The sequence below is a fragment of the Berghia stephanieae genome, chromosome 4 (genome assembly GCF_034508935.2).
Source record: "Berghia stephanieae isolate SIO BIC M18660-M18661 chromosome 4, UCSD_Bste_1.3, whole genome shotgun sequence".
NCBI classification, from domain to species: domain Eukaryota; kingdom Metazoa; phylum Mollusca; class Gastropoda; order Nudibranchia; family Aeolidiidae; genus Berghia; species Berghia stephanieae.
The window spans coordinates 24,771,381-24,794,992 of record NC_088363.1 but is presented as its reverse complement, the minus strand read 5'-3'; the positions used below and the strand labels follow the sequence as shown (position 1 = coordinate 24,794,992).

Here is a 23,612-nt window from a genome sequence, read left to right as displayed (position 1 = left end):
CATTTGGGAATGAAAAAGGGTCAATTAAAAAAAATAATTTTGTTTTTGTTTTTGTTTTTATGGGTTTTACGGCGCATGCAACACATTTAGGTCATATCAGCGCCAGTAAAAAGGGAGAAAAGTAGATAGTAAAAAATATTCTAGATATACAACATACAGAATTCCAGCTACAATTCCATTTGGGAATGAAAAAAGGTCAATTAAAATTTTTTTTCTTCAAGATTTCCCGCCTTACAGCTAACTGTGAGTACCCGGATTTTTGGTCGGGGATCAAGTATTACCTGGGTAATAAAATCGACAAGTAGTCACTCATTCATCATCATTGTCATCATTATTATTTTCCTGCCTCTTCTTTTTCTCTCCTCTATCTCCACTAGCATTTTAATATTCAAATGTCATCGCTTAGTTGCGTGATTGTTGTTCCGTATTGGCAAGACGTGTCAAGGGGGAAAACAAGCACTTAAAATCTATTTAAAAAGTATAAAAGACTTTTAAAGCATTCTTGTAAAGCTTACTGCTGCTGCTGCTAATAATAATAATGATGATAATGACGATGAAAATATATATATATAATATAATAATATAAAATAATATAATAATTAATAATAATAATAATATGACTACTTGATGATGACGACGACGATGATAATGATGATGATGGTGATGATAATATTGATGAGAATCAACATCACCATCTCAATGTATGAAATATCTAACCTATGGCATTTTTCAGGACAATCAAATTTTTCTGTGTCATGACTTCAAAAGTATTCCATCTTGAGTGTCCAGACGGGATAGGGTTGTCCCGGATCCAACCACCACATGCATAATGGAAGAAGTCATAGCACGGGTCAACGGTTGAGTCCATTGATGTCAAGAGAGAGCTGGCAATATTCACACAGCGTGGAGTGGAGCAATGTTCTGTGAAGAATTAAAAAAAAAAAAAGAACAAAAATTTATTAAGAAGAGAGGCATAAAATATATCTGAGGAACATCCACTTTGAGGAAGAGTTGCATACAGCGCCAGTAAAAAAAGGGAGAAAAGTAGATAGTAAAAATATTTTAGATATACAATTAAAAGGACTTGAAGTAAAAGTAAGACAAAGCGGAATGGTACAAACAGGGAAAAGGTGTAGATTGCAAGTGCGCACTATCATTGTACTTAGTTTGAGATAACCTAAAAGTCTCATCCAGACACCAGCACAAGATCCCTCTAAGAGGAATACACTCAAATGTTTACAAATCATTTGTTAAAAAAATCAGTAATTAACAAAGGATTTACAAGGAAAAAAAATACCATCTCCCAAAACTATAACTACACATTCGACAGTTTCCCTCCCAGCCCAGGACTCCGGCCAGGATAAGGACAAAACTAAGTAATGTCATTCCAAGACAAAGACATAAAGCAATTGGAAAAGAGATACAGGGGGATAGAAGACACGACAAGTACCTCTCTGGAGCAAAACTATGTGTAACCTTGAACATTTATAGTCGGATTAATACAGTTAAGTGATGACTTCTCAATAAAAAAAATGGCTAGCTAAAACAATAACAAAGACCTGAAAGACGTCAACTTCGTTCTATCTATATGACTTACTCTGACTTTCAGTCACCAATTCCTGGACCTTGGTGTCTCTGCTGGCCAACACAGCCGCCAGTATGATGACGATTAGAATCAAAATAGCGACAGCTATAATAAGACAGTTTTCTAGCAAAGATCGTTTGGTCCACAAGCCCCATAATCCACTCGATGACGAGCCAGCTCCCCTGAGACGTATAAAAAATATTTAAAAAATAAAATAAACTTTAAAAAAAATGAGTTGTCGGCCATTTCAATTTGTGATACATGTTTGATTTATTCAAACAACAACAAAATCAACAACAATGACAACAACAACAACTGTAACAATAATAATAATAATAATAATAATAATAATAATAATAATAATAATAATAATAATAATAATAATAATAATAATAATAATAATAATAATAATATAATAATAATAATAATAATAATAATAATAATAATAATAATATAATAATAATAATAATAATAATAATAATAATAATATAATAATAATAATAATAATAATAATAATAATAAATAATAATAATAATAATAATAATAATAATAATAATAATAATAATAATAATAATAATAATAATAATAATAATAATAATAATAATAATAATAATAATAATAATAATAATAATAATAATAATAATAATAATGAGTGATAGATGATGAATATAATGATGATGATGATGATGATGATGATGATGATGATGATGATGATGATGATGATGATGATGATGATGATGAAAATGATAATAATTATGTGATCCTTACCCCTTAAAGACAACCTGGGAAGGTGGGAAATCCACGGAGGTTGGGGTGCCCCCCGCAGACGCATACTCGTCTTCCTCAAAATTGGTCCGTCTGTATCCTTGGTTTGCCATCTGGAAGACCGGGTAGAAAAAATAAACAGTAAGATAACAATAAAATCCATTGAGCATACTTTTTCACCTCTTTTCATTCTTAATTCAATAGACTTCGTTTTCACTGATTAAAAAAGAATCAAACGATTCCATTTCCATTTAGTACAAGATTTGTTAACTGCCGCTATATCGCGATTATTGACAATAGTATGTAAACCATCGCCTCGTGGCAGTCCCGAAAGCTCAGTTGGTAGGGCACTCGCTTCACAAGCAAAGGGACCGAACCGAGATCAATCTCAGGAGCAGTCGAGATATTTTTTTCCCCAGTACACCCAGCAGTGATTGGGTAGCCGGGTCTTTTAGATATGGCGGAAAGTACTTTGCGATAGACTAGCATCTAATCAAAAGGGTGGCAAGAAATCGCTATTGTCCATATCCTGCTATGGAACTGGGATAAACGCAGGTTCCATGGGCCTAATGGCTCTGAAGGACTACTTCATTGTTTACCAAAAACTAGAGGTGCCTAAATGAGTCAATAAGATGGAGACAACTCTGTTACCGACCAGGTACTCATTCTACACTTGAGTACGGAGAGAGAATGTGAGGAAAGACCTTCTTTTTCAAGGACCCAACTATGCGCCGCTCAGAGTGGGACTCGAACCCTGGACCTTTGGTTAGAGTACGAGAGTGTCATATCACAAGACCAGATAGCCTCTATATTATTCTATATTTAAACAAATCGAAGGCATATTACTATTTTTTTTTAAAAAAATGAGTATAGCATGTAGACATTTCAGCCATTCGACAACGCCCTCCAGGGCTAGGATTATCAATTTCCCCTGATACAGTCTCTGGGATTAAGGAATGTCAAAGGCAAAGACGAATAACAAGGTTCGATTGCGACAGACACAACTGATCGATAACGAAAGCGTCTAGTTTCCCTTTCATCAGCAGCATCGGTCTAGGGCAACAAAAACCTAAATACAAAAACAAACGCGGCTTTCCAAATCAATGAATTCTATTTACTTTTCGCGGTTCTGTTCTCAGCAAGCCTGTTAATGATGAAAAAGTAGCGCCTAACAATTTTTAGCCTTCGTCTACCTTTGACTTTGAGGCTCAACATTCAATCTTGTCACCAAGCATTGATAGGGCAACAACACCTAAATACAATAAAGAATGGCTACTTTCCAAATCAGTGTATTCTATGTACTTTTCATTGTTTTTGTTCTAAGTAGGCCTGTTAAAGAAGAAAAGATAACCCCAAACATCATTTAGCGTTCTTCTGCATTTAACTTCGACTTCGAGGTTCAATATTCAATTTCGTCATCAGAATTTACTCATTTGACTGAGCTTCAAGCAGAGGCATTTTGCATTCCCGAACCAGCATTGTAACCATAGAAACAAATAAGTTATGCGTTAATAATATTACATATTTGTTATTTTTTGTTTCTGTCTTTTCTTTTTCTTCTTCTTCTTCTTCTTCTTCTTCTGAGAGAGAGAGAGAGAGAGAGAGAGAGAGAGAGAGAGAGAGAGAGAGAGAGAGAGAGAGAGAGAGAAAAGCATTTAATATTCTGAATCGTTAAATGTTTAGTGAAATAATATGCATCGGGCATTTGCCTGTCCTGCACATTTTATACATTTCCAATTCGTTCACCACACGTGTATTATAGTTTGACAGTTTATATTATATTTCCAATATCCGTGAACAGGTGACACCGTCTGAAATACGTTATTTCTCATAGAATTTTATTATACTGCCCGATGGTTCATGAGGAAGAGCAATTGTTTGTTTTTTGTTTTTTTTTAATTGGTTTTTTTTGGCTCTTGTCAAGATAATGCGGTCGGAAATTTATTGAGTTAGCTTAAGTGCTGTGTCTTTTTACCTTATTTTTAACATGACAAATTTGTGTTGTATTATGTAAAAGTTCTATGCATTTATATTGCCGTCACCTCTCTTATATCATCTATTCCAACTGCCCCAGTACTGCTCTGACGGGCACTCATTCAGGTTCCCATATCCTAAATGAAAAATACAATTCGCCTCAAACCTCTGTACTTATTCAATCCCCTTTATTTTTGGGTTTTATGGCACGATTCCAACACGCTGCATTGATATTCTTCGGTGTGAGCAACCGCGTCAATATGGTATTAAGTCGGAATGATCTTGATGAAGAAAATTGGATTAAGAAATATAAGGTTTTTAAAGTCAAAGAAACAAAATTCACTCTCCTCAATTGAGTCACTTATTTCAACTGAAAGTGTCTGGGTTAAGCACCAGGTTCACCAGGACACAATACCGTTTTGAGGAGATGGGTACAGATGAGTTTTACTATGGCAAATAAAACAGGTCTCTTCACTTATGGAAACCAAGAAATCGATTTGAATGACCTTTTCAGTTGTATTCCAAGGCTTATTTGTGTTTGTGGATTCCAACGAGTGTCCATGAATTCTTTAATCTGTACAGTATTTGTTTAGGGTTTTACCGTGTGTGACAGATGTAAAAAAATATTTGTCATGATGAAAATTCATATGCCATGTCTCTACTCACGATAGGAATAATATGTCTAAATATGTTTCAATGACTGAGCAGTACAATAAAAATAAGAAATATATACAAACACTGGGCACAAAATCGTTCTTGATGGGTGACATCGGTGCTTTACACTAACACATCACAACAAATAAAGCATAATGACCAAAACGATTTACAACAAGTGATTTATAAAGTATACATATATTACAAGAAATTATCAATTTAATTTTGCAAAGTGAAACGGTAAATCACTGAAAGCGATTGATCATAATATAGATAACACAACAAAGCAATATTTACAGCCTAGAGATAAAATTATTGAAAAAGGATATATAGGTACATGCGTCATTAAAACAATAATGTAATTATGCAATTCACAATTTACAGAGCAATTCAGGTAAGTTGCTTTATAGCAACAACGACCAAATGGTAAGGTATTGCCTGAAATGATGTTTAAATACAATAAAATTAGCAATAGAAAAAAGTGACAAGGCTGAGATGATCAGTTCCAGTTATAACGTATGAAAAGAAAGTTTTCTTGACATAAATAACAGAGTGTATATGAAATTGTGTTTGCTAGACAAAGCAAAGAGAAAAATACATGGGGAAAAAAGATTCCCCCAAAAAAACATTCTGGATTGAACCTCAGCATTTTTTGGGGGGTGGGGGGGGGGTGTTTTTTCTTGTATTTTCTCTCTGCTTTATATGGTGTTGTTTCATAGTGGCTGCTTATTTAATTGTCATTGTGGTATTTTCTTGACTAGACAATTACATCTGGTACACATGACGAATTCCAGGGAGTTTGCCATATAAATAAATTAGTTAATTTAATTTCTGTGTGATTCTCTCACCGTTGGTTTGATCTGAAAAATAGACAATACTGGTTCATTTCGAAACGTAAGTGCTCATTCCCCACCCATTACGGACCGGTTCAAAACGTCAATAACATCTCACTTATAACCATAATATATAGCCGATTGGACAATAGCAAAAATAACAGCAACACCATCATTATCATCACCACATCATTGTTATCATCATCATCATCATCATCATCATCATCATCATCATAATCATCATCATCATAATCATCACCATCATCGTCGTCGCCGTCAATAACAAAATACATCGCCGCCACCACAACATAACAAAATTTGAGCTGTTATATAGAGCAAAATCCACTCACTGTTGTCAAAACACTTTCCAAGGGGTCTCGAGTCAACAGCAACAATTAACATGTTAGACGGGACATGACGCCTGTAAAGCGCTTTTAGGGTACCTCTGTCTTTTTTTCGACGGAGACAACGCTGTTACAAACCAGGTACTCAATATTCTACTCATGTCTATGGTGGGATAATGTACGTCAATAAGTTTTCCAAGGATTCAATTTTGCGCCGGCCAGGGCGGGGATCGTACCAGGGACTTACAGGTCCGAAGAAGATTGATATATCACAAAGCCGCAAAACCACACAGGATTATGTGGGTGGTCTTGTGGTATGACACTCGCTTTCGGATCGGAAGGTCCTGGGTTCGAGCCTCGCTCGGCGCATAACCGAGTCCTTGGAAAAGACTCTTTACTCACATTCTCTCACAGTACTCAGGTGTAAAATGAGTACCTGGCCGTTAACAGCGTTGTCCCTGTCCAAAAAAAAAAGTGTAATATCGCCTAACAGGCGTCATGTCTCGTTCTACATGTTACGTGTTGCTGTTGGTCAGGGACACCTTGTAAAGCGCTTTGAGCACGTTTAGTGGATATTGCGCTATACAAAAGCTCAAGGTTATTATTATAGTAAAATTACATGCGCACTAATGAATTTTATTTTTTTAAAAAAAATAATCTTGGTTAAAGTTTTACTTATAATATAAGTATTTACTTCATAATCTTCTCATCGTATTCTTTAAAATTGGACAAGCAAATCGTATACTATAAAAAATAAAATTGTGTTTACATACGAAAGTAAGTAATAGGTATAATCCTCAGATATTCTGAAAGAGCTACAAGGGAAATCCCCTTCAAATAGAATAGAAGTCCTCAGGGCGTAATCAAAGTCTTTTCAAAAGAGAAATGTTGGATAATCATCTAAAGAAATTCATATCCCATGTACATTGTTGTATAATATCGCACACAGAGAGAGGATAGATATTATGTTTCCGTTGGGGGACAAGTTGTGGTCTTGTGGTATTACAGTCGACTTCAGACTGGTAGGTCCCTGGTTCGAGTCCCGATATTGTAAAGTGCTTTGGCGACGCAGTTCTCGGGGGTTCTCTCATCGCATTTTTGCAATAAATTTTAAATTGTATCCTCTAATTCACATTGACAAAATATTGTTTTGAGGCTGTACGTAATAAATATGAATCTATTTAAATTGTTTGATGAGATTGACATTTTCATGAATCATGTCACAATTAATGAAATTATTATAATATCTAAATGCCACGTTTGTCTTGAAAATCATTAAAAAAAACAAACTGGAAATTGTGTATATATGATGATATTAGAATAACACAGCTTATCAATGACATCCCTTGAGCTTTTATATAACGTGTTCAATGCGCTTTACAAGGAGTCTTTAGCCATCAGGAACATTTAACATGTAGAACAAGACATGACGCCTGTTAGGCGATATTTTTGGGGTATTTTTGTTCGGACAGAGGCAGTGTTGTTAATGACTCATTTTACACCTGAGTACGAGAACAGAATGTGGGTAACGAGCCTTATCCAAGGGACTCGAACCCAGGACCTTCCGACCCGAAGGCGAGTGTCATACCACAAGACCACATAGCCACTCCTACTTTTTTTTAACAAACGGAAGAAGCTTCTACTGCTTATTAATACAGTGTTTTAAATTAGCATGATTCAAATCAAATATTATCATCATGTAATGGTATTTTAAAAATGGATTTTCTGCTTACAACTCGTACCGAAAATTACAACGTGCAGAAAATATATTATTGAATTTGTGACTCAAAAAAACGTTTGATAAGTGTTACGGTGTGACTGTATTACTTTATCAAAATCCACAGGGAACTTGTCTGAAGTGAAATGAAATTAATTTGATTACCATATCATTGTGATAATCCTATAATAATATTTTAAGACCATCTACAGAATTCTACAAATGTATTGTTTTTAAAATTTTTAATATTTATATTTCTCATGAATTATCTGTTTTCAGCATCTCGTTTATTATTACTAGTCAATTAGAAATAACTCACTGAAGCTTTTTACCAAAATCTCTGTACCAAGATTTTTGCGAGACATTTGACAGAGAGTTACTTATATTAATTTTCGATGTCTAAGAAAATACCATTTTATGGACGTCATACCGCCTGTATTACGATTTACAATAGGGAATGAGATTAGCGGAAGAGTAGCGTCCCTTGATTGGACGTCACCTTACAGAGAGAACGTCAATTTGGTTTTGAAGTGTCTCAAGCCGCTTTCACCGGAAGCGAGGACGAGAGACGCATGCGCACAACCAACATGACGTTCTCTCTCTAATAACTTTTCCGCCGGTGACGTCACAGACTATGGGTGACGTCCAATCAAGGGACGCTACTCTTCCGCTAATCTCATTCCCTATACAGGAAAGCATAACTGGACAATCTGAATCTGAAAATATTCCTGTAGTGTCATGAAAGAAGAAGGCCACACACAGGAGGAAATAACCAAATACCATAGAGTATACTCACTGACGCTTTACCAAAATCTCGACAACAAAATCTGTGTCTGACATCTGACCAAAGTTTATTTATAATAATTTGAGATGTCCAAAAATACAATGTTCTGGGGCTTCAGACAGCTTTTCTAACGACTTCCAATAAAGGAAAGCATAACTGGTCAATCTGAATCTGAAAGTGCTATATTATTATTCCCGTGGTGTCAAGAAAGAAGAAGGCCGCGCACCTTTTTGTTTTAGGAAAATAACTAAACACCATAGAGTATACTCACTTACGCTTTAACTAAATCTCTAAAACAAGAGCTTTGTCTGACATTTGACCGAGCTTTAGTTATAATATTTGTGATGTCAAAAAAATAAAGTTTTCTGAGGCGTCAGACAGATTTTCTTACGACTTACAATGAAGGAGAGCATAACTAGGCAATCCGAATATGAATAAATTCCTGTAATGTCAAGAAAGAAGAATCAAAAAAATAAAGTTTTCTGAGGCGTCAGACAGATTTTCTTACGACTTACAATGAAGGAGAGCATAACTAGGCAATCCGAATATGAATAAATTCCTGTAATGTCAAGAAAGAAGAATGTTGCACAAAATCTTCAAGGAAATAACCAAATACAGCAGAGTATGGAAGCTTATTTCCACCGTGTTCATTCTGTACTGACATGAGAGAGGGTGCAAAGCTATTGGCGCGCCCAAAGCCAAAACCTTGATGTAATTAGGTAGACAAAGCTAGATCAATAATTGGCCCTGATGAACGAACCTGGTGATAGGATGGTCATGGCTTAATTATTCTGATTTACAAATATAAATTCATGTGCGCGAGTGCTCGTACGCGTAAGTTTGAGCTGAGAGTATGTGCGGGAGCTTACGCTATGAATATGATCTGCACGATCTGATAATAAAAAAACAAGTCACCCAAAATAGATGCCTAACAAACAAACAAAAATGATTCGACCCAATAAAAGAAATAAAATTCACCGCCCTTATGAAATACTTCTCCGACGAGTATATACGTATTTCCAGAGGAGAAAAGCATTATGAATCTGATCATGATTTGACTTTTATACATTCTGATTACATGGCATGTGAAAAAGTTCTAGCCAGCATGAAGAATAAAAAGTACCGATTTTCTTTGTTTAGAACTAAGCTGCTAGTTGCTGATTGTAGTGTGAGACGAAACCATTAGAAGCTGCAGCTGTGAAAAGGGAATCAATAACAAAATATCATAATATCTCATCTCTCAAGGGACACGAGGAAGTTTACAAGAACAAGTTTCCTTTCTAGGACTAACGTCGACTGGAACACGAAAGAGGGTGTTAACTGTTTTTCCCTTTCAACATTGAAGCAGACACTCAATACTACACTGTGAATGACATAGAATACTTATATATAACTATACATAACATCTCATCATTTTTCCTCGACGAAATTTGCATCAGGTTCAGAAATGCTTTTATCGCCCTATCGCCACGTATCTGATTCATCAAATCATCACTGTAAGCGAATAATAAACAAAAGACAAAACAAACAAACAAATCACCCAACCTCTCCCGCTTTCAGACTAAAAAAAACTGAGTATTTATAAAGCGCAATATCCACTAACCGTACTTAAACAGCTTCACAAAGGGTCTCTCGCCAACAGCAACACTTAACATGTAGGACAAGACATGTCGCCTGTGAGGCGATATTACACTTTTATTTGTATAGACACAATGCTATTAACTGCCAGTTACTCATTTTACATATGAGTACGGTGAGAGAATGTGAGAAAAGAGCCTTTTCCAAGAACTCAAATGTGCGTCGCTCAGGGCGGGACTCGAATCCTGGGCATTCCGATCCGAGAATGACTGTCATACCACCAGACCACATAGCCACATAATCTTAAGACCCGTACAACAAAAGAGTCTGCATTGCCGAAACACGACAATATAATATACGTGGTGAAAAGAAAGATACGTAATTACGAATATTCATATTATCGTCTACATTGAGTTGGCATGAATGGCATGGCTTAGGCAAGGCCCACAGCCAAAATCTTGACGTGATTAGGGACAGATCAATAGCAGGGAAATAGCCGGTAGATATGTAACATGGTTGTCCAAAACTATCTTCAGTATCGGCCAGACTGTGGTGCGTAACCACAGTCCTTCTTTTTCAACATTGTTCATGATTTTACAACTATGATTTTTTTCAAAAAATCCAAACCGCATGGCGATGTGTCACGCGTAAGTTACGGACACTGTATTTATTGAAGTTTTATTCTATATTATCTATGTGTATTTAATTATTTATCTATCTATCTATTTATCTATTCACTTATTTATATAAAACAAACAATGGTTTTGTATTGTTGTACCTCAAGTACCAGTTGGTCAGAGAATATTCAAAATACACATCTACTCATCAAAATAGACAAACGAGGTATACAAAAAGATAAGCAATTAGAATTAACTATAAACAATAAATGAATCAACGGATGGATAGAGCACTGTCTGAACTAAGGGACATCCACCAATAATTATATATAACTGGTGAATATATATAATATATGACTGTAAAAGAAGATAAGACACAAACACGAGTCTTATATATAGAGTATGAGTAATTTTTGGCTCTCACGCTAAGTAAACATATCTGTATACGCCGTTCACAAGCAATTGAGAATAATAATAATAATAATAATAATAATAATAATAATAATAATAATAATAATAATAATAATAATAATAATAATAATAATAATAACAACAAAAAGACTATACTACTACTACTACTACTACTACTACTACTACTACTACTACTACTACTACTACTACTACTACTACTACTACTACTACTATTACACTACTATACTACTCTACTATATACTAACTACTACTACTACTACTATACTACTACTACTACTACTATACTACTACACTACTACTACTACTACTACTACTACTACTACTACTACTACTACTACTACTACTATTACTATATACTATTATTATTATTATATTATTATTATTATATATTATTATTATTATTATTATTATTATTATTATTAGTATTAGTATTATTATCAATATTTTTATCATTATTATTATGATGATGTAGGTGGGTCTGTCTTGAGATATTTTGGTACTAACCCTACGTGCACAAAATGATAGGTCTGATAATCGAACACAATTATGGGGTTAATATAACATTTTTGTAATGGATAATATTTTGCGTCGGTTTGAGAGTATTTCCATAACAACTTGGGTTATCAGACCTGCAAATAAGTATACGTCGGGGCTATCACAAAAATACCCAAACAACCCAACAACAACAACAACAACAACAACAACAACAACAACAACAAAAACAACAACAACAACAAAACAAAGAAACACCCAAAAACAGAACAAGAAAAGAAAGAAAACCAAAAAAAAAAAAAACAAAAAAAAACAAAAAAAAACAAAAAAACAAAAACAAACCAAAACTGTCTCTACGGTATCTCAATCGGATAGAAATGGAATTCTTGTCATTATATTATTATGATCGACTGGTGGGGAAGGGATCAAGATAAAAGCAAGGAAGGGCACCCCTTCCCACTTGGAAAAAAGAAAAAGAAAACAAACAACACATGCACACACACACACACATACACAAACACACAATAAGAAGAAACAATGACCACTTATAAAGAGCATTCCTTAAGTTTAACCATAATCAATGCACTTTGTGTTTCATTAATATTCCATAAGGCCGACGGGAAACGCATTTTCATTTTAAAAAAGTAAAAGTTATCAATCAGGCGGGTTTTCACCAGCACTCTTACAATAAAAAAAAAAAAAAATAAAAAATTGAGCTTTTTTAGCGCAATATCCACTAAATGTACTCAAAGCGCTTTACAAGGGGTCCCTGGTCAACAGCAACATTTAACATGTAGGACGGGACATGCCGCCTGTTATGCGATATTACAATTATTGTTCGGACAAAGACAACAATATTCGTCAGTCGGGTGTTATCACACACCCGAGTCGTGTGGGATAATGTGTGTGTGTGTGTGTGTGTGTGTGTGTATGTATATATATATATATATATATATATATATATATATACATATACATATATATGTATATATACATTACGCCCGGCTGCGCGATGTCAGGAGATGCGGTGGCCTTGGCATTCCTCATTAATATAGATAATCCATCAAGCAAAATTCTGATGTGGACAGGAATCCCCCATGTTGTCTAAAGTTAGCAAATTGGGGGTTAATAATCTTGCCCGATGTAAAAAAAAAAGTGCGCCCTCGAGCGCGTGCGTGTATGTGTGTGTGTGTGTGTGTGTGTGTGGGTGTGTGTTTTGTTTGCTTGTTTGAGGTGTTTTTTTGTGTGTGTGACTGATGATACCTCCCCCCGCTCCAATGAATCATATCTCTTGGTGATCGGTTTCGTATTGTGAATGATCTGGGTGTTTCCCCAATCTTTCTTTTAAGGCACTAAATATGAATGATCTGGGTGTTTCCCCAATCTTTCTTTTAAGGCACTAAATGTGAATGATCTGGGTGTTTCCCCAATCTTTCTTTTAAGGCACTAAATGTGAATGATCTGGGTGTTTCCCCAATCTTTCTTTTAAGGCACTAATGTGAATGATCTGGTGTTTCCCCAATCTTTCTTTTAAGGCACTAAATGTGAATGATCTGGTGTTTCCCCAATCTTTCTTTTAAGGCACTAAATGTGAATGATCTGGGTGTTTCCCCAATCTTTCTTTTAAGGCACTAAATGTGAATGATCTGGGTGTTTCCCCAATCTTTCTTTTAAGGCACTAAAATTACCTAAATTCTTGCAAACGCTTTCACACTGCCAAAAACTTTCGAAATATACGAATATAAGGATAAAGAAGACTTTGCTAAAATTATGTAACAGATGTAAAAGGAAATATTTTACGATATTATTTATAATACGTAAGGACGGATAGTGTCAAGTTCACTATCAATACTTCACACGAAAGCTGGACAATGCACCTTGTATTGCTTGACTTTACAAGCTTCGATTCTCCAAGAGTGACATGCACTTTCGAGTTTATCATATGATAAAGTTGCATTCAAAGGCATTTATTTATTTATTCATTTATCTATTTATTTTTTCCTCATGCCTACTTCATTACCATAGGCCTACACAGTAAATCTTGATATACCGTCACCCTTTTGGGGAGCTGGAAAAGTTGGCAGTAGAGCAATTAATTTCATTATATACAGTTAGTAGGTTGACCTTAATAAATGAGGTTGATGATATTGACGGGTTCAGTTTAATAATCTGGTACTATAAGTACGAATAGTCACTCCGAAAAGTAAATTTATAGTTTAAAAAAAAAAGAAACTTAAGCTATGTTTATATGTTGTATTGAACAGTGGATGTAGTTTCTTAAGAGATAAATACTAGGACCTCAAATTTGTTGTCATTTCAACTTTAAAATGATTTTTTACCCCGACATTATACCGTTTTGCGAAGATAGGTTACATCTTTGGATTAATGATAAATGTGTGTGTGTGTGTGTGTGTGTGTGTACGTGTGTTTGTGTGTGTGAGCATGTGTGTATGGTGGGGGTGGGGTTTGTGTTTGTTTAAAAGTGAGACTTAAGAGAAAGAAAGGACGATTGATGGTTGGAGAGAGATAGAGAGGAAGGTAGAAGAGAAAGAGAATTATAAAGAGAGAAGAAGAAGAAGAAGAAGAAGAAGAAGAAGAAGAAGAAGAAGAAGAAGAAGAAGAAGAAGAAGAAGAAGAAGAAGAAGAAGAAGAAGAAGAAGAAGAAGAAGGAGAAGAGGAAGGAGAAGAGGAAGAGAAGAGGAAGAAGAAGAAGAAGAAGAAAGAAGAAGAAGAAGAAGAAGAAGAAGAAGAAGAAGAAGAAGAAGAAGAAGAAGAAGAAGAAGAAGAAGAAGAAGAAGAAGAAGAAGAAGAAGAAGAAGAAGAAGAAGAAGAGAGAAGAAGAAGAGAAGAAGAGAAGAAGGAGAAGAAGAAGAAAAAAGAAGAAGAAGAAGAAGAAGAAGAAGAAGAAGAAGAAGAAGAAGAAGAAGAAAGAAGAAGAAGAAGAAGAAGAAGAAGAAGAAGAAGAAGAAGAAGAAGAAGAAGAAGAAGAAGAAGAAGAAGAAGAAGAAGAAGAAGAAGAGAAGCAAGAGGAGAAGGGGGAATGAGGAGAAGGGTGATGATGAGGAGGAGAAGGAAGAGGATGAGAAGGAGTGCGAGAAAGAGGAAGAGGGAGTGGCGGTGGTGGTGGAGGAGAAGAAAGAAGAGTGTGTGTGTGTGTGTGTGTGTGTGTGTGTGAGAGAGAGAGAGAGAGAGAGAGAGAGAGAGAAAGTACATATAGTTAAAAGGTCAGGGGGAGTGATGTTTGAGCAACGAGAAGTGTTATCCATAATGCATGCAAGTAAGAGTGCAACGAGATCTTATGTTATAATTGAGTTATCTGAGTATTATCTGTTAATAGGTCACCTGGTCTCTTGCCAGGAAAAATATTTCATTTGCAACTTTTGTTGCTTTATGTAGAATACACCACGCATGGGCTGCATTCAATTTTCACGGAATCATCTTTTTTGACGACAAGGGAAATTCTATGACTATTAATTAATAGCAAACGTGATTTGAAGGGAAATTCTATGACTATTAATTAGTAGCAAACGTGATTTGAAGGGAAATTCTATGACTATTAATTAGTAGCAAACGTGATTTGGAACTTCTTAAACGCTTTTGGAGAACACTAGGGCAACGGTTAGGTATTGAAGAACTAACGGTACCAGCAAGATGGAGAAGCTCCTCATTGCTCGATTTCAGTTTAACTCTTTCCTTACCGGACATTTTCAGTATTTCCCAAAATGACAGGCTGACCCAGCAGAAAATTGGTTTTTTAAACTCAAACAAGCTCTCTACAAAACAACTTTATGTTCTTATTGATTAAACAAAGATCATTCTTCAAAGTTTGTGATGTACACAATTAATCTGAATAAGAAAAATGTATATTGTGTCGTAACAAATGTGACGATTTTGCTGCAGGTGGTAAGGAGAGGGTTAAGAAACGATAATTAGCAGATCACTTCGGCTAACTGGTTATCAGCCGTGGATAAACTAGTATATCCCAAGAGCCCTCATAGCCTAGACTTCAGCCCTTTAGTCTGAAAGACAAATGCATATTATGTCAAAGACGACGTAGAGACAAAGAACCTTGGCATAAGCTAATAAAACTATAATTTTAGAAAATTAAAGAACATGTAATATTATGCCCTCGTTGAAAGTGGCTATTATGTTGTTTCTGACCACTTAATGCGAGGCTTCGCGTCTTTGAGATTTGTATAGGTCGACGATTCGTGTCCAGCTGTGGGTGGTAGAACGTTGAGTCCTGGGAAAGGAATCTTTACTCACATTTTCTCAGATGTACAATGAGTAGCTGGCTGGTTTCTATCATTAAGGAACTAAAATAGAGTCATTCATGACGCACATCCAACATATTCATTGTTGCTGCTAACTTGGGACCTCTTGTAAAGCGCGTTAAGAGAATCAAGTGAATATTGCGCTAAATGTGAGAGTGAATAGTCATGGCACAAGCAGTGGTATAAGATAAAATTATTAAAAGGCGTGTAAGAAACAGTATCACAGCTGAAAGTAAAATACAAGAAAAAAAAAAAAAAGCATCCCAAAAAATCTTAGCTTGGGGGTCGAACGTCTTACCTCCTGGTAATTAAGCCATTAGGTTCATCCTCAACAAAGATAAGCTGATATTTTAGGATTATCTTTTCTTTGTGCATTTTATTTGTTTCTACTTTGGAATTTTTCTACATTGTTTTTCAGATTTTTCTTGCGCGATAAAAAAAAAAAAAGCTAACATTCAGGTTCTTTAACGCTACTTTATCTAAAAAGAAAATTGATTGGTCATACTCTTAGAAAACCGACAAGCATCACCCCGCTAGCTTTGGCATCGAATCCACAGGGGCAAGCGAAAGAATTGCCGACCTAAGAACACCCGGAGAAAAGAAAGTGGACACCAAGCGTTCGGGAAAGATTTGGTGGCGACATCTGGAAGTGATGGCACAGGACAGAAAAAAGTGGAGGACCTTCGTTGATAGCCTATGCTCCTGTAGGGGCAGAAGGCCAAAATAAGTAAGTATCTCAAAAATAAGTTAAAGAAAATCAAAACGATTGTTGTGACATTATGCATGAAATAACCAATACGAATACGAAGCAGATTTAACTTGCTTTAACATAGTCAACGAAAAGCTATTCAAAATCTTAGTCTACAGGCAAACTTCAGGATTTTTAGACACCCCCCCCCCCCCCAACCGGCTGTAAACTGAGTGTATTCAATTTCCTCTCCGGTACGTCTTGCCCTCCATTAAAATCTGATCTTTCCTCTCATTCGGTCTCTTGTTTTATCACAGCAAAGTGCGTGCAACTCCCTCGTTTTAGTTGCCGAACCATACAGGAATCGAACGCGAACGTTTTATCTCGGAATAAAAATTCCTTTCAATGTCCTACCAACAAAGTGAAACAACACACGGAGTCTCTTTGTTATTGTTTTTAGAACACCTTTGGATGGTCAGTTCTCACTACATAAAATTTTGAATAGTAATATAAACGTTTTAGGGTACACGTAGTTTTGTTGGCTTGTATTTCATGTGTATGTTGTGAATAAATTACAGACATGTATTTCGTCTATGACATACTCAGTTTACTGCCTAAAGCATTTAGATCCTTTTTTTATAAAGTGCAAAGGTATTATCTAAATAAAACAGAGCAAACTCTTAAAGAAAAATTGCTTATAAAAAAATTCCAAATCCGGTGTTCCTCGACCATAACAGACTGATTCTTAAAGAGAAAACGTGACCCAGCGTGTCAAAAGGGTTTTATGTCCCGGTTTGAACTAGACGCTGGAAATTGAATTTATAGCTAGCCACAAATTTGAAACTTGGGGTTTCTCTTTATTCGTCGTTATGATGAAGAATAAAGACCATTCCTTACATTGCCAAAAATATCGAAATTCGTATTGCTGATCTAAATTCGTTTTTCGGAGTCCGATTCATCCCGATATACTACCGTTTTGAGTCACAGGATAAAAAATGTATTTTTCTGAATGCTTATTAAGCATGTACGACGTGTAAATATATGCAGGTCTGACATCCGGACCCACTTATGGGCCTAGTTTAACATTGTTGTAATGGACAATATTTTGCGTCATTTTAAAAAAAGATTTCCATTACAACAATGAGCCCATAAGGACCTGCAAATAAGTGCACGTCGTGCATGTATAATGTAGCAATTTTTGGTGTTTATATCTTTTATCATATACTTGCTCCCAATTTTTCAATGGTCTACCATACCAAAGGTATACTTGTTTCCAATATTATTAGTATTTTACGAGGCGGTTAAAAAACAAAAAGCTATAAAGAGTAATATTTACTATAAAGTGTCGCGTATTGATTTATGGCGCACGTATCCTTGTTTTAATAATGGTATCAGTTCTCACCAAAAGGTCACATAGAATAGAACTCTTATAATTATAGATATCGGATATCAATATATATATGACTTTAAAATTAGATATATACTAATAATAATAATAATAATAATATTAATAATAATAATAATAATAATAATAATAATAATAATAATAATAATAATAATAATAATAATATAAATTGAGCTTTGTTTAGCGCAATATCCACTAAATGTGCTCAAAGCGCTTTACAAGGGGTCCCTGGTCAACAGCAACATTTAACATGTAGGACGGGGCATGACCCCTGTTAGGCGACATTACACTTTTTCGGACAAAGACAACGCTGTTAACGGCCAAGTACTTTTACACCTGAGTACGGTGAGAAAATGTGAGTAAAGAGCCTTTTCCAAGGACTGAACTAAGCGCCGAGCGCGAGGTTCGAACCCAGGACCTTCCGATCCGAAAGCGAGTGTCATACCATAGCCGCAATAATATGTATTGTCCAAAAAGGCAATTATTGTTAGGTCACAGCTGTGATCACACACACACACACACACACACACACACACACGACAAATATATATATATCCTTTCTTTAAAAAATAGAGCATTGTGGAGAACATTGTGCTTATTTGAGTCAATAAAAAAAATTGATACGGCGCACAACTCTACTGAAAGATTTGAAAATAAGAAATGTATTTTTTACAGATAGATAAACAGATAACTTGATTTCCTTTTATAATTTAAAGTCAGTTTGAAAGTTCGTTGAGTCAAACAGATATCATAAAATATGTACCAACGACGACACTTGACTCCCAAAATCAACTAATTTTGACACTGTAAAAAGTTGTCAATTTGCGTCATCTATTTATGACATCAAGTATTATTATTACTTCCGTTGTGTTGTTGATTTAGCGGTGATCGGTGTTGTTATGTATGTTCTAATTGCGTGTATGTTTGTGTGTGTGTGTGTGTGCGTGTGTGTGTTTGTGTGTGTGTGTGTTGTGTGTGGTGTATACATGTGTGTGTGGGTGTTGGCATTTTTCAGCAAATCGTGGCATTCATAGTGATATTATTCACTTGATCACATGAAGGTATTTCAGTCGCCATTTTGATTCTTTTTTTACTATTAGGGTTAGCTCGAGATCGAGGATATTTCTTTTTCTATTAAGGTTAGTCATAAGTCTTAGTAAAGGTGCTAGGATGTTTGTTTTTCCATAAGTTAAGTAAACGGGAGACATTCCGAAAGCTCCTACATCCCCAGTATTCTTTAAATTTGTATTTTCACCGTTGATATTTTGTCAGGCATTTATTTATTCAATTTGTCATTATATCTAGAAGTATTTTAAAAACCTTGATAGATTTGTGAAAGTTTGCCGCCATTTTGATTTGTTAAATATTGAAAGGTAGTGCAAAGCAGTCCGAGAGTTGTTTTTTTTTTTAGGGTTAGCTCGAGAGGTTAGTCATAAGTCTTATTAAAGGTGCTAGGAAGTTTGTTTTTCCATAAGTTAAGTAAAGGGGAGACATTCCGAAAGCATCTACATCCCCAGTATTCTTTAAATTTGTATTTTCACCTTTGATCTTTTGTCAGGCGTTTATTTATTCAATTTATCATGATTTTTTCTATTAGGGTTAGCTCGAGATCGGATGATTTTTTTTCCTATTAGGGTTAGTCATAAGTATTATTAAAGTGCTAGGGTGTTTGTTTTTCCTATTGGGGTTAATTAAAGGTACTAGGTTTAATTTTTTTCTTGGGGTTAGTTGAGGGAATATATTATTAAATATATTATTGGGCCACACAGAAAAATCAACCGAAGATATACCAAATTACACAGACAACGTTGTTTACCAATCTGCCCTCATTAAATGATGGTGAGTACAATATCGAATAAAAATAGTTCTTTCCCCGCGAAATCGCGGGATTTTTACTAGTAAAATATATATATATATATATATATATATATATATATATATATATATAAAATATAAATTGTCACTCACATTATATGGCCAAGACGTTCGTTTCTGTGGCTTATATATTGTAAAATCATTCACTATAATAACTTCCGCGTTATAACATAAATAAATACGATGAATAATGAATAACTCACCACAGTATAGATTTCTGCCATGATTCTGTCTCTTAATTCCAAAAGTAAGTGAAAGCTATCGGGAATCGGTACCTATTTATGACACCACATACCAATCTACAATATACCACAAGTCAGTTGTTATCTCACTGTCTTGAAGTCTCGTATTGGCCATCTTACTCAACAGAACATTCGAAGATAGAGAAAATGTCAGGAAAGAACCAAACATAATATATCTATATAATATAATCAATGTCTAAAATATTATGGGGAAATAGATGTTATTATGAGACAGCACGAAGACATCACGTTCATAACATGACGACAGATGACATTAATGGGGTTATCTGTCTTAATAGCAATTGATGGTTCGCCCGTTACTAAGCATTAACCAATCAAAATATTCCCTGCCATTTACCCCGTTTCGTCCCCTTCACTATTTATTTCCTGTATGAAAAGGCCTGAGATACCCTTAGTACATGTCAAACGCGCAAACAGGTCAGGCCCATTTTGTGAGTATTTCTCACAATATTTTGACACACTGATAAAGGAATTGCATCGCAAAACCTGACGACACGATGCATTTAAAAAAATCATTTGTATTAAAATTTGCGTGATGCTCTGTGGGCTGTTTTCTCCGGGTGAAAGGCAAACACTTAAGGCTATGTGTCTTCGGCTCACGGTCGTCGGTTGACTTCAGGGCCAAAATATACTTTATTTTAAATTTTCAAGTCAGAAATAAAATAACTTAAATATTTATTCGACTAGTTTTAATATAGATATACGACAACTGACGTAGTTTTCAAAAGCGTATGCACTGTATGCAGATTGAAGAAATGAAGGCTAATTAATACCATAAGATAATCATTATAAAGACATCCATGTCAATAGCTTGACAGGCATAGATAGATAGCAACAAGAGGTCACAGAGGAACCATCAATTATATCGACAATACCAATGCATTACAGCGTCAAATAAACACAACAATGTGAACAAAGAAATCGACATTCCCTATTGATCTGTCGTTGGATAACAAAATACGGCAGTTGAATCTGTGATAAGCAAAATGCTATCCCAAAAAAAAAAAAAAAAAAAAAAAAAAGTGTCTGCGAGCCTTAAACATTCTAATTAAAAATTGATTGCTATCAAGTCCCCTAGAATCACTCAATCTAAGCACTGAATGGTGAACTAAATGTAACCCATCGTCTCAAAGCGGTATTATGTCGGTATGAACTGATGAGCTGGACATCAAAATTTTAGCCACAGATATAAACCTTGGGGTTAATATCTATTCTTTATGACGAAGAATGAAAACAAAACTTACTCTTCAGGGTCTGATTCATCCCGACATAATACTGCTTTGAGGCTAAGGGTCACAAATCGTAAGCATAAATCAGGACACTACGAGATTTAAATTTAAGACTAGCTCGGTCACCAATCCATTGAACCATTTACAAAAACCTACACTGTTCTTTAATCCTATTTATGTATGTATCGTAAAGTAAAACTGAATTTAGAATATTTCATCATTGCTACAACGCATACTATTTCTTGGCCTAAACGGTTGTCTACACATTATCACCTTTTTCAAACGGCAATGTAGTTGTAATGAAAAATGATAACATTTACCTAAGCACACGTAAATATAACCCTAATGTGTGTGTGTGTGTGTGTGTATGTGTGTGTGTGTGTGTGCAGTGGACCGATCAATGTAAATTCAAGACATCGAAATACAAAAAACAATCAACAAACACAACAATGGGGCATATCGTCCTACACATTCACATAATATGAATTCTGAATGAACCAGTTAATTGTCGAAATCTGGAACACTTAGTATTTAAAACTTTTGGCCACAAAACTCGTCCTTCAAATATCGACCCATTTAAATGACCCTCATCTTGGTAAGAAAAACAACTCTCAAACCTGAGACTTCGAAGTCCAGGTTTGAGAGTTTTTACCAAGATGAAAGTCATTTAAATGGATCGATATTTGAAGGACAAGTTATCTGGCCTAAATTTTTAAATACGTGTTTAGCTACAGTGGAGCATTTCTCTGGTTAACTGTGAATATGTTATAATATCAATTCGTATCAGGCGCCACGTATTAGGCAAGAGATAAAAGCAAAACATTTCCACTCAGTTTGACCACAAATATCCGCGGAGCTGCCGTGGACAGAAGGAAGACAATTAAAGACGTAATATAACACAAACTAACTTTCCGTTCTATTAATTATCTATACTGTATATAACGTTTAACACTCAAAACGTTCTCTACGCTGTCATATTCAGATTGTACGTTGAACTCAATTGCATAAAATGCACGTTTTAGTAAATAGCTAAATAAGAAGGAACCAAAGCTGAAATTGATGAATGCAAGTCCTAATTTTGTAACCAAAGACAGAATATGACGTGAACATTTCGGATTCTCCCTGCGCTAACACAATTTGGATGAAAAGTGAATTTGGCAGATTGTGAGGATGAGAGCTAGATGATAAATATGGATGTCATTGTAATCAGCTATTTCTATCAGCCGACACCATCATCCAATTTGATGTCAAATTCATCATAAGTCTACAGAATACTGATTAACCCCCCCCCCCCCCCACCCAAATAAAAAAAAGAACCCCCCCCCCCACCCCCAACAAAAAAAAAACAAAAAAAAAAAACAACACAAAACAAAAACAAAAAACAAACTAAAAACACACACAAAAACAAAAAACAAAAACAACCCAAACAAACACAAAAAACAAAACAAACATTTTTAAAAACCCAAACAAATCAATACCAACATCAGAAAAACAAACAAAATAACACAAAAACAATACCAAAAGACAAACAAACAGAAAACAAACCAAAAAAAAAAACCACACAAAAAAAAATCAACAAACCAATCAAAGACAATTCATTATCATTTTAAAAGGAGATAGAGCCATACAATCTCACGAGTGGCCTGTATTTTCTTTTTCGAGTTCAAACTAGCGACATCTGTATTTTGGCTATAGTTTAAAGATATCTACTAATGGCGTGGAATGTGGTCAATTGCCGTTTGTATAATTTTGTTTCGTAATTTTTATCCTATAACACTTAGCACCACCACACCAAACAATCCTGAAGACGAATATAATACCACTGCAAACTTGGATTTTCAAGGAAGAAAGTCACTTCCTAAAATAGATAGGATAGTGTAAATGACTAATTATCTGGCTAGTAGTAATTTAACCTGAGGGATAATGTACCATACCATTGTCTACAAGAGGGCCTTGATCATGCTCATCAAATACAGAGTTTGTTCGTGAAAACAAAGCAATGCTATTTTTGTGAAGATAAAGAATAAATGACAAAAACCCAAACACAAAACAAAAACAATACAAAAAAAACAACAAACAAACAGACAAACAAACAAACAAAAA

The 23,612-nt window shown here is 35.0% G+C and overlaps 1 protein-coding gene across 6 annotated transcripts in view; it reads right to left on the bottom strand.

Annotated features, from left to right (window-relative positions):
- Positions 1-23,612, bottom strand: part of LOC144970286 (endothelin-converting enzyme homolog) — an 89,635-nt gene that overhangs the window by 23,626 nt on the left and 42,397 nt on the right. For 4 of the 6 annotated variants that reach the window (XM_078909771.1, XM_078909773.1, XM_078909772.1 and 1 more), the window contains 3 exons: positions 2,354-2,463; positions 1,598-1,767; positions 718-921 (listed from right to left, as the gene is read on the bottom strand). In XM_078909771.1, the coding sequence (XP_078765897.1) occupies positions 718-921; positions 1,598-1,767; positions 2,354-2,463 (484 nt within the window). Of the gene's footprint in view, positions 1-717; positions 922-1,597; positions 1,768-2,353; positions 2,464-20,220; positions 20,436-21,782; positions 21,877-23,612 lie in introns of those variants that run through there. The other 2 variants (XM_078909770.1, XM_078909769.1) reach the window with 2 other exon arrangements.